The sequence below is a fragment of the Eretmochelys imbricata genome, chromosome 7, assembly GCF_965152235.1.
Source record: "Eretmochelys imbricata isolate rEreImb1 chromosome 7, rEreImb1.hap1, whole genome shotgun sequence".
Lineage (NCBI taxonomy): Eukaryota > Metazoa > Chordata > Testudines > Cheloniidae > Eretmochelys > Eretmochelys imbricata.
Genome location: NC_135578.1, coordinates 54,534,110 through 54,550,995, shown reverse-complemented (window position 1 = coordinate 54,550,995; position 16,886 = coordinate 54,534,110). Strand labels below are relative to the sequence as shown.

The 16,886-nt window shown below is 49.5% G+C and overlaps 1 protein-coding gene across 10 annotated transcripts in view; it reads left to right on the top strand.

Moving 5' to 3' along the window:
- The window catches only part of CAMK2G (calcium/calmodulin dependent protein kinase II gamma), a 174,066-nt gene extending 157,492 nt beyond the window's left edge, over positions 1-16,574 (top strand). For 2 of the 10 annotated variants that reach the window (XM_077822046.1, XM_077822042.1), the window contains 8 exons: positions 1,017-1,061; positions 1,714-1,762; positions 4,020-4,133; positions 5,639-5,764; positions 8,454-8,529; positions 9,100-9,194; positions 10,355-10,600; positions 13,882-16,574. In XM_077822046.1, coding sequence (XP_077678172.1) covers positions 1,017-1,061; positions 1,714-1,762; positions 4,020-4,133; positions 5,639-5,764; positions 8,454-8,529; positions 9,100-9,194; positions 10,355-10,587 — 738 coding nt within the window. In that variant the 3' untranslated portion in view covers positions 10,588-10,600; positions 13,882-16,574. The remainder of the gene's footprint in view (positions 1-1,016; positions 1,062-1,713; positions 1,763-4,019; positions 4,134-5,638; positions 5,765-8,453; positions 8,530-9,099; positions 9,195-10,354; positions 10,601-13,881) is intronic. The other 8 variants (XM_077822049.1, XM_077822047.1, XM_077822050.1 and 5 more) reach the window with 5 other exon arrangements.
- The last annotated feature ends 312 nt before the right edge of the window (positions 16,575-16,886 follow it).

Sequence of the window (16,886 nt, the reverse complement as noted above, 5' to 3'; positions counted from 1 at the left end):
GCAGTGGGGTTGTAGGGCATGCTGTGCCTGGTATGTTTAGCAGCCCAGCCCAAGTGTGTTCTACCTGGGTACCTTTGGAAGATCAGGCAGCAGTCAAGTAGGTAGTGGAGATGGATGGGTGAGTGTGCATTCTACCATCGCAGCCCCTGGTGCCCTTGCCGATCTATCCAGAGGAGTGATGTAGGTGGGTGACATGGGGCAGGATCCCACGTGTTGTCTCCAGAGCAAAAGGATAAGTGCAGAAACTAGCTTGTGCTCCTGGAGGCCTAGCAGCTGCTTTCTGTAACATTCCAGAGAGTTTTTTCCCTGGGACATTTCATAATTTTAAGCTTCCCCTGCATTGGCTTTACCTGCATCTCTTTTGGTGCTGAAGGCACCTTTCTGATGCTTTTTTGTGTTACAGATGTCTCATTTGGGAGACGTTTGTTTTAGCAAATTATGCATTTTCCTTTGCAGCCCAGTTCCCTGAGTAGTTCCTCTCTGGGACACATTGTCTTATTTTATCCCCTTTTTTCTTATGGAAATTATGAATGTCCCTTTTCAGAGTAAAAAAATCTGGCAAACTCAATGGAAAGCTGGGAGACAAAGGCCCTTGCCCCACCCACCACCATCCCCCTTGCCGCCCTCCCCCAAAAATCTGTTCTTTGAGAGAGAACCTGCTGAGGGCTCATTGCTTAGTCAATTGCCTTCTAGAGGGTGGAGATTTATACTCCCAGCTGCTAGCTGGGCACAGGTTTAAGGTGTGTGTGCCAACAACGTTCTCAGAAGGCAAATTGGAACCTAGTGGGTGTCTGGGGCCTTTGTCTCCTTGCGAATGTAGCTGTTAGTTGAGCATCTCTTTTCAAGAAGCCCTTGGAGCAGAAAGTGTGTGTTTGGACACACCTCAGCAGCTTGGAGTTTGTTTGTTTGTGATTTGTTTCCATGTTGGTCACTTGTTCTGTGCTTGTTGGAGAGTGAAAACAAGGGGAAAAGGTTTGAGAATCTGAGTTTAATTCTTTTCTCCCCTCCTTTCCTAGGAGCCTCAAACGACTGTTGTCCACAATGCCACAGATGGCATAAAGGTAAGGGCATGTCGCTATTATTTTTCCTTAGGGAAACCTCCGTGACCCTAGTTCCTGCCCCTTTGACGATGCATCGCAGGATAGTTGTGAACAGTCTCTCTGGCACTGGGAGGGTTCTGTTAGGTGACTGTGGACCTCTAGAACACTTGGGCAGGGAGGGCTAGTAAATTCCAAGTCAGATTTCACTGTCCCTTTCCTGACCCAGTGGGCAAGATCCTCACCAAGTGCATACTAATGGTGGGCTCTGGAGTTGGAGACCGGTTCCTTTCAGTGCACTCTAAGGTACAGTTGTAGGTGATCCATATTCCCTCTTCTCTCACCTCATAGGAGAACTCTCCTCAGGGTGAGTGCGGAGTTGTCCCCTGTGATATATACTCCCAGGGCTTGGTGCTGCCTTCTTGAATGGCCCCAGCTTTGAGGGCTTGTGCCACTTCTCATGAGATGCTACTCCAACGCCTAATTGATCTTGCTGCTAGGTATTGACTAATACTTTGCCCAGTTTCATCCCACTCCTCTTAGTAGTACTCCTTCTATCGTTCCGTTCCTGTCTCTTCCTTTGTTTTGCCCTTCCCCCATCCTCTTCCACAGACAAACGGAAGTGTCTTCAATCTACTGACTTTGCCATCTAGTAACATTCTCTTGTGCCGTGCAGGGTTCCACAGAGAGCTGTAACACCACCACTGAAGATGAGGATCTGAAAGGTAGGTGATATTGTGGGGCTGTGGGCAGGAGACTCTGGAGGTCCGACCTGCAGAGTTCAGTCGTCATGGTTTAACATCCCCAGAGCTGTGCATCTGATTCGGTTCTTGAGTTTGCCATGGCTTTGTCTGCCAGGCCTATTGCAGTGGGGTCATGGGTATGCACCATTCAGTCTGTTTTGAGGAAGTGGCCAGCCTGGCTTTTGGGGCATGTGAACCCTCCATGCCCCAAGTTGTGTGTCTTGTTAGTCTCAAGGTGGGAATTCTGTCCTCACGGGCATTGGAATCTCTCCATTCCCAACCATTTACAGGACTGGAATCTCTCTCTTTTTTCCCCTCTTCAGATCTGGAATCTAGCTGTTCCTTTCTGTGTTTCGACACAGTTTGCAGGGGATTGAGATCTCCTTGTTTCACCCCGTCCAAGGAGCTCTCTTGTTTCCACACCCATGTCTTTTGGATGGATGTACTGTCTCTGGTCCAGGGCAAAGGGACTCTGCTCTCTCTGTTCTGTTTTCCCTTTGCAGGTGGAAATGGAATTCCCCGGCTGCCCCAGCGTTGGGGCATGTTAGAGGAGAGAGATGTTAATAAAGGGGGGTGAAATTGTATACCTCTACATGACCACATTGTACAATCCTTTCTCCTTCTTGTGATGGACTTACATGAGTCAGACCTGCCTGGCCTGGAGTGCAGTGTTTCAGCAGCTGCCCAGTACACTGGGAAGTGTAAGCAAGTCAGGGAAATTCCAGCCACACTGAAGAGGAATGTGGTGGAGTGCTCTCCCTGGGAGCAAATTCTGAAGTCTCTCTCTCTCGGGTTGGGGAGAGGCAGTAGGAAGCAGTGAGGCACAGGTGTACTCTCCCCCGTTATAACCAAAGCCTGTTCTGTCAAACACCCAGGACAGCACTAGTTCTAGCCCTGCCAGGCTCAGGGGGCTGTTCTTACTGATACCACATGAGTCAGCTGGGATGATTCATGACTCGCTGCACAATGAGCTGCTGGCAGCCGTTCTGAGGAGTCATGGGGACCAGAGAGAGACACTGCTGGTTGGACAAACTCTCTAATACAGGTCCAATTTCAAGGGGAGACCTGGCCTCATCACATGCTAATGCTGTAGCCCTCACTTCTGCCCAAAGTGAGGCTTGAATGAAGCCAACTTGAGGGTTGGGGACTGGATGACTCAGGAGATTAGTAATGGCTAGTGGATTATGTAGCCTCTGATCCCTGGAGACATGGGTCAGAAACCAGTTTGGACTCTTTAATCTCAAATAGATGACTGTCCACATTCTGAAGTCACTCTTCACTGAAGCCCAATACCATTGGCAATTTGTGCTTGGCAGAGGCCTAGAACTGGAGCAGTGGGTGCTGCAGGTCTGGAGTGAAGGGCATTAGCAAAGCTGTGAAGAAAGAGGAGAGGGTCGGCACTGGCAAAGCAAGGGGACCATGGGTTGGGATAAGGTGTATTGAAGGGCTATGTAGGGAACCTAAGGCTGGAATGGCAGGGATACTGCTGCTCAGAATTGGCGTTTACTGACTGAGCTGTGGGGGTATCTTCTTAGGACTTGGAAGAGCAGAAGATGCTGCGGTGTGGGGTGGTGGCAGGGAAGAAGCTTGCACATTTACTGTCTGCACCATGCCCAGCTCTGGCTAGTACTGTTATCTCTTTACTTCTAGGAGTGCCAGCACTCACCAAATGCTTCCTGATTTAACTCCTCCCTCAAAGTAGTTAGCTAATCAGAAGTTGAAATCCAGTGAGAGGCTCAGAAGGAGGACCCCCTTTTCTCTATCACACACACACACTCTGCAGGTATCTTTCCCTGGTTACAATGTGTTCATCACTCGAGCCAAGAAATTCATCCTCCCTCCATTGCGAAGCTTGGAGTCCTCAGCTCCCTACACAGCCAGGCCCCTGGGGAACGAGGAGCTACTTTGCTGCTGCTGAGTTTGCATGAGACAGACTAGGCAGGTGTACAAGGGCAGGCCGATGTCAATGGAGCAGTAGACAGCTTTAGGTATGTGGTCAGTGATGCCTCAGTGAGCCATTGGTTGGAGTGTAGCAGGGCTGAAAGGAGCATGCAGTTCTACATTGTACTGAGGGACTATGCTGTAGTGCAGGCTGCTTGCCTTTGTGCTGGAGGGTGCTCTTGCAGGTTTCTGTGCCCATCAATGTGGTTTCTTTAATGTTCTCCTTCCTTTCTCTTTTTTTATTTACTGAACTGCGTGTTTTGTTTGTTTTTGTGTTTTTAATTCCCTGCCATGCTAGCTCCCCCTCTCTCCACCGGGGATGGCAGCTCAGTGCTTGAAGGACGGAGGCACAGTGAGAGCAAAACACAGACTGAGTCCATGCAGTCCCAGCTTTCTCTCTGTTTCTCAGCCAGTAAGTCCAGGGGTGCAGCGCTCCACAGCATCCTTCCTCCACCCTCCCCATGACCTTCCTTTCCCCAGTTCCCTTCCAGAGGGTGGATTTTCATTTCCAGTACTTCAGCGTATAAATAAATCCATCTCCCCTCCCCCACATGCTGAAATTCTCCAGAGCCCCCTGTAAGGTGGACCCTCATCCTCACTAATTCCATTCCCCTGCTTCCCTGTGGATAAGGCATGGCATTCTCTTCAGTGACACTCGCTGGGTGATGTTGCACAAGTCATGTTGCCTCTCGAGCCTCAGTTTACCCAGCTGTAAAATGGAATGAGACTGGCCTAACACTCAGAGGTGGTGTGAGGCTGAATTGTTTCCTGTTTGTGTTGAGCTTTGAGCTCCTCAGATGGAAGGTGCCATGGAAGTGCTGAGTACCAGTAGTAGAGTGAGTCACCTCGCTGGGAGTAGGGCTGTGGCAGCTGGAAGACCCCTTCCCTGTGCCTTCTGCCGTGTCTGGAGCTCTTTGTGAAGCCTTGACTCTGGAGGCACTTTCCCTCTGCGTGTGCGTCTGTTGTGTGTCTCGCTCAGTGCTTCAGTGGGTTTGGACCTGAAAAATCCCGTCACTTATTGCGTGTTCTCCCAGGTCTTCCCTGAATCTGTCAGCTCTGTAGCATCCTGGCAACAGAGACACTGTAAGAGCAGGTGGTCCAGCTATCCATGCCCCTCCCTGTAGGCATGTCCTGGAACAATCTGTCTGGGTCTGTTCTCCTAGTGGCCTCACGGCCTACCCAGAGGGGACCATAGTGGAAAAGGCCACAAGTGTAGTGATGCCTGGAGGTATTGGGAGCCCTCCTATCAAGCTGTCTATAATGGGTGGGAGGGAACAGCTGCCCTCTCCTCTTGTCCCTCCTTTGCTGCCCCCCATCAGACCTCCTTGTTAGCTCATTTGGTGAAGTGGTTGCGCCTCCCATTTGGAAGCATCTTCAAGAATGTGTGGCTTTGATAGGCACAGTGACTGGGGAGAGGGTCCTCTGGGCCAGATGGGAAGGGAAATGATCTGTTAACTCCAAACCGCTGTGCCTCCTCCAGCACTGCTTCCTACCTTGTCCAGCCGCCCTGGCCGTGGTGCAGTGCGATGTGCTGAGCCCCCTGAGCGAGGAAGCATTCTCCCCTCCCGCTCCTCCTGTCTTAGATTTGCAGTGATTTGGATCTCCTGCTCATTCTCCCCTGTGCTGCTCAGTCACTGACCTGAGAGGGTGGGCTGCTTCAGGACATGCTCACGCCAAGCCCTTTGGCATCCGTGAGATTTCCGCTATGCTCCGAAGGATTTTCCCCTGCCCTTCTGAGCATTGTGCAGCCCACACGGCATGACAGGAGCCAGCCTGGAAGGTGGGGGTTGAAGGGGTGTGGGTCTGTGTGGAGATGGGGGCTGGGACTGTGTGGTGTGCTTCTTTGTTGGTTTTATTTTGCATTCTGTTGTTGTTGGGTTTTTTAATATTATTTTAATGCTTACGTTTGTTTTGCAGCCACGCAGTCTTGTGAGGAGAAGCTTCTTGCCTGGGACAGCCCAGGGCAGACACTGGAGTTAGAGCGTGCTCAGTCGGAGCCTTTGCTAACTCCTGTAGTTCCGTTTGTATTTAACAGTGCAGCGTGTAAGTTAGTGGTTGGCTAGCAGTAGTGGAGTAGTACAACTAATTCTAGACGTCTAGTTACCCTCCTCTTCACCCTTATGCACCCTGTCCTCCTGGTCCCTGCTCGGGGGGGGGGGGGGCAGTTGCCCTTTCATGCTACAGCTACAGGGGTGACCATTGTAGTCGGCTAGAGGCACAGTCACATTGAGTAACATAGCTCAATTCACGTCCACACACAATCGTTTCTCCCGTTGCAGCCGTTCTACCAACTGCACTTGTGAGAGTGCATTCTGGGAGACTCCAGGCAGCTGCCCCGTACTTCCTCAGCAGCGGATGCAGTGCCCGAAGGACATGCACACAGAGCGGCACGAGCAGCATGTGGGGCCACGTGCTCTGGAAAGAGGGTTGGCCCAAACCACTTACACATGCATGATTATTGGGTCCCAGGTACACTGTAGACCAGTGTGGGAAACCGGTTGCGGGAGGACAGCCATGTGGTGGAACACGTGGTCACTAGCCATGTGTGAACAATACCGTCTGTGTGTACACAAGCCATGTTTAAAGCCAGTCGTGCCTTGAAGTCGCTACAGACTTGGTTAAAAGTTGTAGTGTGGGTAGGGCCTTAGTTACTGTGTTGTGTTCCTCACTTGTGGAGATACTACCGGGCAACACTGGGGAAGATACAGCCGTGTGAGCCTCCCACTGGCAGCACCCAGACAGTATCATCCAAGGTGTGTGAGACAGTACATGGCGGGGAGGGTTTCAGGGACCGCTGTTGGTTGGTCCTTCCTAGAAGAGAAAGCAGGGGAGGCCGTATTGACTTCCATCTTGACTGGGAGGCAGGAGTGCCTTGCTGTGTGAAAGCCAGGGGTGCCCACCCTCGGAGGTAAGGGTACACACCACCTCTGTTGCTGTGGTAGCTCAGTGCGTACAGTAAACACCGGGGCAAGGCACAGTGTTGTGTGTTGGCTTTGTGTCTGACCTGTGGAGTGGATGCTGCCTTGCATGTTGAGCTGGAGATCCTCTGAGATGAGCTATCCCAAGGCTCTTGTGGCTTTAGGCCTCTTCACTCATCCCAAAGAAAATCTTTCTCTGCTCTTCCCCCAGCCCCTGGGGTTCCTTCTCGAACTGCTGAATGTATCTGTACTCTCTCCACTGGGTGGGAGAACCCATTTGCCACTTATCCTCATAGGGAAGGCCACATTGCTCATGAATGACTTGCTCACGAAGCATCATTTCATAGCTAACGTAATCCGGTGCACCCCCTTGATCCATTTCCCATGCCCATCGGTGCACAAATAACACACTACGCTACAGTACACCAGCCCCACTGCCAGGACCTGCTCAGTTAATGTGACGAGCTCATGCTACTGGCTGAAATGTATCTGTGGGGAGCTGCATAGCAAAACGTTCTTGGTGGATTACAGAAGTGGGTGTGGTCATGTCTCTCACCAGCTGAGATTACGCTTTTGCACCCTAACTGGGGCCAGTTGGTGTTAGAAATGTGGGGGGGACGGGGGGGCTTCAGATAGCTGGTGACAATAGCAACACTTAGGTTATTTATTTCGTAGCTTTACAGATACCACCACAGATAGCACATCCTAGATAGTGCCAGCAGTTCATACAATACCTTCACTTATCGAGCGTGCGCGGGGGGGTGTTGGGGACAGACAGATGTAGGACGCCTTGGGTCTATACGTAGATGCATGCGTGTGTACGGTGTATACGGATGTAGCACTTGGATCGGTGTGTACTCAGGTATGCGAACTGCAAAGGAAAGATTAGTTCTAGCGAGCCCCTAGGGACTGCTACTGAGAGTTGTAATAAAGCCCATTCATTGTGCACGCTTTGCTGCAGGGTTTGGTGCTTTGATATCAGAGGTAAGGATGGCAAGACGAGGGGAGCTGGGCTGCCTACAGCTGACCGGAGAAAATAGGTGTGCTGGCCAGAGAGGACTGGGACAGTGACAGGCAGTAGATCCATCCACATGAATGTCTGCTGAGCAAAACTGGGTGAAGTGGCAGTGCTATTCGAGTGCTGAGTGCCCCGAAGCCAGTTACAGGGAGCTGTGTGCCAAGCATGGGCTACTGCGGGGGGGATGAGGCCCAGCCCCGTAGAGCTGGCAATTTGTTCTGCTTTAGTTGCCTCGTCAGCTTGTGGAATCTGTCCCTGCATGTGTCCCGATGGCGTGTTTGCAGCACTCGCTGTCTGGGGAGTGATGGTGATAGGTAAATTGCTGAGGGATTCTTTGGCTGCCTTGATCTTGTTGTGGCCATTGCTATATCTGGATGTCATGGGCGCGGGGGCTTCACTTCCGACAGCTGGTGCCAGGTTTTACTTTTTCCTTTGTGTTGGCCTGTTCAGTGACCGGGGCCCTTCCTTGCAGTCCCTGGAAGCAGCCCAGGCTGTCAGGAGACGATGAGGCTCCTGGGACAGGCCTGCTTTTGGAGGAGAAAATGAGTATGAGACGGTGTCTTTATTCCCCTTCTCCCTGCATCCTGGGGTCACCATTTCCCCTTCATACCACCAACCCCGTGCCCTTGAATAGATGGCTGCCACTATAACATATCTCTGGAGTGCAGGGAGCTCCTCCTGTGAGATCAGGGTCAATGGCGTCCTGCAAATTGTCCAGTAGGAGGCGTTCGATTGTCTCACTTCCTCCCAGTCAAGGCAGAAGCATAGTTAAATTGCCTTTACTTCTCGTCCACAGTGCGCAAACAAGAGATCATTAAGATAACAGAGCAGCTGATTGAAGCCATCAACAATGGAGACTTTGATGCCTACACGTAAGTACAGTGTCACTGGGCATTCCGTTTCTACGTGTCAGCCTGTGGGCAAGAGGCAGAATGGCCCCTGCCCACGAGTGAGTCACGCAGGTTGTCCAGTGCAGTGGGGTGGGGAGGGTTACGTTTCACTCTCTGACAACTGCAGCTATGGGAGTTAGAGCCAAGGAGGCTCTTTAAATGAACACTTGGTACCAGGAGTAAGGCAGTTACCAGCAGCAGAACGGGTGACCGTTAAAGGAGCACATCTGGAAGCCCTGCGATGCAGGAGCAGAGGGAGATGGGGATGATCAGTGCGGGATGGAAGGAGATAGGATTAAGGGACAGACTGCGTGTGATACATGCTTGGATGCTTGACTGGACCACAGAACTGAAAGAAACACACCAGCTCCAGGTAGTCAACATGGGTCTCAGTCCCAGGGGAGGGGTGTGTCTGAATAAGCACAAGGAGCTAGCAATATGGCACAAAATAGCTCCTGGACTTCGGGGCTGGTCCAGGAGAGGGTGATGGCTCTGAGAGGTTTATAAGGGGGTGGAAATCCCTGGGGCATGAATATTCCTTTTTCTTTCCAGGAAGATCTGTGACCCGGGCCTGACCTCATTTGAACCCGAAGCACTGGGGAACCTAGTCGAGGGGATGGACTTCCACAAGTTTTACTTCGAGAACTGTGAGTGGGCAGATTCCAGCAATGCCAACAGCCCCCTCATTCACACCTTTCTGCCCTATCTTGGGAAATGGCTGCAGTTCTCTCAGACTGTCCATGGACACCAGGGTTTAATGTGGGTGAACTGTGAAGGGTTATTAAGATCCAGCACTTTCTCTCCTCCCTCAGTGAGGTTTCTGTTTCCCTCATTTCTCTTCGCCCTAGGAATGGGGCTAGTCTGGCACAAAGTATGTTGTCGGAGTGGGAACCAGTGGTTCAAAGGGACCAAGACACTGGGTTTCCAGTCAGTGTAAAAGGGGAAAGAGACGCTAACCCAGCTCAGCTGGGGAGCCCTGCCCAGTCATAGGGGTGGGAGGGATACTCTCTGTCACACATGCCAGGACGTAGCTCTTTGCAGTGTACTGCTCTCAGAATTTCTCCAAGTTGAGGTCCCACGTCCCTGGTTCAGATCCCAAACCCCTGGTGAACCCTTTGGTAACTGGGTCAGAGGGGGGACACCTTGTCCGTGTGGCTGGGAAGGCAAACCCAGCAAATGCCCTTGTGTGGGGTTGTCCTTCCCTTAAATAACACCCCTGTGGTTTCCTGTCCCGCGTCCATCCCCAGGAGTCACCACAGTGTGGGGCGAAGGAAGTGAGCTGCTATCCTGAGCTGCCGCATGTGGCTGATCTTGGGGAAAGGGCCCCCTTAGCACACACTGATCCTTGGCTTGTGAGGTGAAGGGGGCCCGCTCACCTCTTTCTCATTGTCTGCATGACAGCCCTGGAGTGCCTGTCACTCACTGAGGCCTGCTGGCACCCAGGGAGGTCCTGGCAAGCCTCAAAGGGCCCTCGCACACAGCTGTGCTGCAGGTAACATCTGAGAATGAGAACGGCCCTGTAATTGAGGCACTGGCCGCACTGATGCCTGGAGTGTGGAATGTGTTCTGAGCATAAAAGCAGAGCAAATGGGAGCTGAAGGGTCAGATAACCTGAGGGGTGAGGAGGTTGAATTCGGGGAGCAAGAGAGGTGGCTGGGTTGTGCCTCGGGAGTGTTGGGAGCAGAGATGCTGTGGCCTAGGATGCAGGTGGGAGGGGAAGGAAACTGGGACAGTAGATGTAGTGGTGTGCGAGGCCTTGATCTTCTCAATGGGGACATGAAGCTGATGGTTTTGCATGTCCCCCCAGTATTGTCCAAGAACAGCAAGCCAATCCACACCACCATCCTGAACCCCCACGTCCATGTCATTGGCGAAGACGCAGCCTGCATTGCCTACATCCGCCTGACTCAATACATCGATGGCCAGGGCCGGCCCCGCACCACGCAGTCTGAAGAGACCCGCGTCTGGCACCGCCGTGATGGCAAGTGGCTGAATGTCCACTATCACTGCTCTGGGGCCCCTGCCGCTCCGCTCCAGTGAAGATCGAACACAGGTACGCTCCAGCAGGGAGAGCAGATGACATACCATGGGGCCAAGGCGGCTGTATGTGGCAATGAAGTATCGGAAGCCCAGAATGTTGAGAGGCCATTAACCGGGCTCTGAGGGATGGTCATTTACTATCTGGCTGCAGGCAGAGTGGAGCTAAGACAGTGAAACATTTCCCTCAGCCCTCTCTCCACCCCAGGTGTCCCTTTCCCTGAGTGTGCACCATAAGGAGGTGATGAGCTCACTCTCTTGGCAGATGGGAGTCGCACTCTGCAGGTATAGCCCCTTACTGAGGATTTCAGAGTGCTACAGCTGCCTCCAGGGGATACACTAGTGCTGGCTCAGCCTCCGCAGGGCCGCCAGGCACTAACCTGGGGCACTTGGGTCAGGTTATGCACTCTGGCCTTGGACTGCAGAGGGAAGCCATATGCCTGGCTCTGGGGTGGGGGTGGGATTGGGTCCCTGGCTGTAATGTGCTGGCCTCCACCTCTCTGGTCCTGGGGTGCAGGCGGGTCCCATTGCCTGGCAGAAAATGTAATGAGGTCTTGGGAGATTATTTAAAGTAGGAGCGTGGGGAGAGTTGCCTGAAGAGCAACTAGGTCTGACATGGATCTTTTCTAACAATGTCAGTCACACAAAGGCAAGGAACCAGGGAAAGAGCAGACAGAAATTACAGCTGAACAGGGGTGGGCAGATTGAGATCCCAGAGGTAAAATTGCAGGAAAGTAACAGGGTGTTAGACTGAGGTGTTGAATACAAATAGGTATCCAGCCCCACATGCAAACTATAAACGTCTGCATAGTGGTGAGGAGCATTAAAGCAAACATATGTGAATGAGACTGCCTGGCAGTGCAAGAGAGCTTGACGTGACAGGTGCTCCAGGAGCATGATGCAATGCTAAGTCAGTGGGGTACTCTAATGCCTGCCTATAAACAATACAGGGAAGGACAGATGAGGTTGGAGAGGTAGGTGGGAAGTTGCTCCAGAGTTTAACAATTCCCTAGGATTTGAATGAGGCAGTGTCAAAGTAGAGAGAACCATAGACTACAATCTATAAGGATACAAATCCCAAGCTATAAGAATGCAAATATATAAGAATGTTAATACTGGCCTTCTAATCAGCAAAAGGATTTTGAACATACCGAGAGAGAGATCAAAGGCAAATAAAGTTAATGGAAATGGTAATATTGGGCAACTTAAACTAGCCATATACAAAATGGCCAAACATCACAATGGAGCAAAGTTTGACTAAACAATTTGTTGACACCGTCAAACAATTGCTTCTTGGAACAGCTGGTTCTGAAGGATACCAGTTTGGCTCAGATAACCTCTTGAAGCTTATTATTTAGCCATGCTGGTTTACTTATCTCCTTGCTTTCTCTTGTGTTGAAATGTGTGCATGCCTTATGCATCCTTTCTTATGTGTGCCTATGTAGCTGTCATGCCGAGTCCAAGGATTTAAGTTTCCTAATGTTAGAAACTTTTTGCCTAGATTCTTCCCTTTTTTAAAAATGCCTTTTTCTAAATTGAGTGTCACCGGATGAGGTTCTATAAGATTTCTTCCCAGAGGATGTTGAACTTCATTATACTGTAGTCACTGTTACTAAGTGGCTCAACTGCAGCGATGTCTTGAATGTAGTCCTGTGTATTGCTTAGGACTACGGGCTTGTCTAAACTTACAATGCTACAGTGGCACAGCTGCACTGCTTCAGCTACCTATGCTGATAGGAGGGGCTCTCCCCTTGGTGTAGGTACCCCACCTCCCTGAGAGGCGGTAGCTAGGTTGATGGGAAAATTCTCCTGTCGGCTTAGCACTGTCTACGCTGGGAGTTGGGTTGGTTTAACTGCATATTTGGAGAATTCCCTCAGGAGTAAATGAGGAGATTGGGCTATTTCTCACTAAAATCAGCTACTGGGCTGGAGGGTAGCAAATGGTATAGCTATCTTTGGAAAAAGTGCTTCTGGAAAGGATAGCCCTGGGACCCTCCCTTTGGTAACAGGTCACGCTGGCTGAAACAAATTATAAACCAGTGTAAACTGCTTGTGCCCATTGCTGGGCTTTACATTAACTATAACCCCCCAGGATAAAGGCTGCAGAATTGTGGACAGCTGTCCGCAAACGTGCTCAGTATGGAGCAGTGGTCAAAAGGCACTGAGGTATTAAGATGGAGAAGGAACGGGATGGAGGATATTACTAAAATACCATAATATACATCAGTGGTTCACTCTCTCCTGGAATACTGAGTTCAGTTCTGCTCACTCCACTTTAGACAGGATATAACAGAATTACAGGGAGTCCAGTGGTGAGCATAATTTAGACATATGAGAACCTCCACGTGAAGAGCGAGGCAGAGAAGAGTCAGACTGTTACCATAGAGAGGAGTCAGAGAGGACATGATAAAGGTATCCAAGGTGGGGAGTAGTAGAGAGGAGGTAAATCAGATAGTCCTAGTTACCTTCTCATGATACAAGAATAAAAAACGGCAAATTTAGAACTGCTGAATGGAAATCCTTTTTTTAACACAACACACCGTTAGACTTTGGAATTCATTGCTACAAGACATCATTGAGGCCAGCAGCTTAGCAGGACCCAGAAAGAGAATGGTGGTATATACAGATAGGGGGAACATCCAGAGTTACATTAGACAAGATTAAATAGAAAACAAAACCGTATGCAGGGTTATGAACCCACCTCCACCAGGGCAGGAGCTGACCTGTAACTTACAGTGAGGAAGCAACTGTCCCTACGGGCAGGTCATTCCATAACAACGTGCTTTGGGGTGCCTTGCACCCTCCTCTGAAGCATCTGGGGCTGGACTTTGGACCTCAGGTTTGGTCTGGTCCAGTCAGACAATTCCTTCCACGCTGTCCCCTCTCTCTGGAGTGCTGTGATTCATCTTCCCCTCCTCTAAAGCATGATGTGAGGAGAGTTTCCCTCTGCTATAACTGAGCCCCATAGCAGAGCAGCGACTGCAATAATGGTGTCCCTTCTCACCGTACCAGCGGAGATTCGTCCTCCCAGCCTGGAGAACGGGGCTGGGTGGGAAGAAGGGTCCCGTCCTGGTGTGTTGCAGGGGTGCACCTTCCCAGCCCAGGTCTGGGGCGCACTGTGTGTGGTGAGGTGTTCCTTCCTTTTGTATCACTTGTAGCGTTTTCTCCCTGCCTGGTATGCTGTGGGAGAGTTTCTGTATAAATTGTGCAGCTAACTTTTGGCTTTATTTCCCTTCCTTCTCCCACCCCATTCTTTTCTCTCCTTTCTGGGTGGACATTGCCGCCTCCTGGTTGCAGCAGCTTTTGGAGATACTCAGCTGGAGGGCAATATCTTCTTAGCAAGCAGCTCTGGAGTGCCTGAGTGACAGCGACGGTCATGTCCGTTTTGACGTTTAAAAAAAATTACAAATTACAAACCGGCAGCAGCCAAATGCACGAAACCCTGCATGCATCTGATGCTCCGGGCGCTGCCGCCTTTCTGTTGTTTTCCATGGATCCATCGTGTCTGTTTCTGCTGTACGAAGGTGTTTTTTAAATCTAAAAGAGACATGTTGTTTGTATTAAAAAATAAAATAAACCGGAATAATGATAAATAAATGACAGACTATCCAACACCCCCTCCCCCAGGGCTGACGAAATGGCATCAACTGGAGCATCTTTCAGAAACCGAGCGAGGGGGAAAGCAAAAAGGAAGGCGAGAGAGCGCGAGGAGGAGGAGGAGAAGGCAGCTTGAGCAGCGGATTGCTGAACTCTGCTCCACAAAGGCAAGGTGGAAGCTAACATTGCATTCAGGCTGTGCTGTGACTTTAATCAGTGAGCGGTGGCGAGGAAACACTGGAGGGGCCTGAATGAAGAATGGGAGGGAAAGGTGGAGGAATGACACTTCTCCACTTCCCACTGCCCAGCGGACTGACTTCAGCCCGAGTTTCTTCTTAAGTCTTCAGCGTGGTGCGGATGCTGCGGAAAGCTGGCTGCTCAGCCGCCAGAGCCCACAGACTTCCTAAAAACAAAACGGGATGTCGAGTAAAACCAAGGCTGGAAAAGGGGACTATAAAAAATGGCTTAAATAAAAATATAAATAGGAGCTTGCTCTTGAGAGATCCTGGTTTTAGAAGTGGCCACTCCCTGGCCAAACATGAAGGTTTGCGGCCTGCTGACAAAAGAAGCGTTAAGAGCAAAGGTTTTAGAGGAAGAGGGTACATGTATGGGATTTCTTTTATGGCTTTTCTTTTTCTTGTAGCGTAGCTGAGATCCGCAGTGCTGAAGAACACATGTTCCTTAGGAAGCAGATGAGAAAACTAGTGTTATGTTCTTTCATGAGGACTCACGCATCCACCTCTATGTGATGCATCATTAGCTTGTGTTTGATACTGAAATATATGCACCCATAGAATTAAGGGGCTCACCGGCTTCCAGTTTGATTATTTTTGTTTGTTTTTTTGTTCTCTGGTAAAATAGTAGAGGGAGCCAGCAACCCAAGGCAGGTGCGTCTCCCCTCCCCCCCCCATCTGTTTTGTAAGTGTCATGTGTCCTGGTGTTTTTTTGTATAGCTTTTCTGTTTTTTAATGGTCATGATGTAACTCGTAAAACAATCCACTCAGAATCTCAGCAAACTGTAGATAGAGGGCTTCAGGCCTCATGATACAGAGGGGAAAGGTAGTTACTACAGACCTTCTGATGCTTGTCCTTTGGGCAAATTCATCTTCCTTCCTTTGTTGGGGGATGCTGTCTGTTTCCTTTATTTGCTAGAAGGGGAATGTTGAATTATTTTGTTGATTTGTCTGAATTAATCCTGGCCCAGAGAAGCAAAAGGCCTTTTTTTTTTGTAGATTCTCTTAGCACTAAGAGGCCCCCAGATTTCTGTGTCCTGATCAAGAGGAGGGCAGGGACTTAGTCATTATTGTGGGATATTGGCATGAACTTTTAGCTGAAGTCCCTCCATCTACAAATCACTAAATTTGGTCCTGGGGCTTTACAGTATGTTATCCCTACACTCCTGAGGGACAGAGTAAACAGTATATTAAAAGGAAGGCAACGTTGTAATGGATTCTAAGGGAAAAGGAGGGCTAAATTATATCATGATCCTTTTTCAGTGGAATGATGGGAAGGACCCGTAAGCTGTAGCATTGAGTGGAGTTACTGCCTTTCTCTGGAAATCCCTCCACTCCCCTTTAAAGGAAGACTCTTAGGTCAATCCCACACCATGATTAGAGCAGCTAATCCATGATGCAGGAAAAGGCCATACATACTTCCCAGGGTTTGTCTGGACAAATAGTTTTCTTCCTTCCTCCACCATCCCAACTGCATGTGTGGGTGGGGTGGGGACTGAGACAGGAGGGAGTGAACACTGTCTCTTATCATTTCGGAACATTTTTAGGAGGGCAGTAAGCTAGTGAGTCAGGTGGAGAGGAAAAGCTTTGATATTTTCAGATTGTTTTTAAAAAAAAAGCCACGCAGAGAGCAAACAGGACATTACAATTATGCAGTTTTAAAAAGAGAAATACAAAAAGTTATGCATGCCTTCTTCAGGTCTGATCTTTCCTTGTCTCTTTACCTATTGATTATTAATGTTTAAAAAAGACCCTCTGTATTTAGTAACTGCATCTTTCAGAGAAAACTTAAAAAAGAAAATGGTTGGGTTGTTTTGGTTTTGCACAGTCTTGGAGACAAGCTCTCTGTTTGTTCTTTTAAGTTAATGAGAACCTTAGCTTGGTATGGCCATTATCAGACATAGCTGTACACCTTTAGCATTCTTAATGTTCTCTTACGGGGCTAATATAAGCATCTATATAATATATATTATAAATATCACATTTTAAACAGGAAATGGAAGGCGTTTGATGCAGAATTTTTGCATGATATAGAAATAATTAAAACAAAATTAGCTAGTGTTTGTTTGGTCTGAATGTTGGTAGAACCTTCATAGCTTTGTTACAATGAAACCTTGAATTGAAAATATTTAATAAAATAACATTTAAACAGGGCATAAAGTTGAATGGCATTCCTTTCTTCTGTGTACCATGGGACAATGTGGCGTTGAGGATTTTGGGACACAATCTTTTCTCAGAGCTATGTTTTTGGAGCAGCAGATCTATAGGTGGCATTTGTGATCACATGCGATTCTTCTGCTAATGTACGTGTGGGTCTACATGCATAACAAATAGGTGGTTGCTGACCTTCAGAAAAGACATGGGCAGTGGAACCTTCAGGAGTAAGTCCCAGTAGTGTGGTCCAGTGATCCTGGACTGGGCATCCATCCGCAGACCTGAGTTTTCTACCTGACCCTTCCACTGACTTGCTGT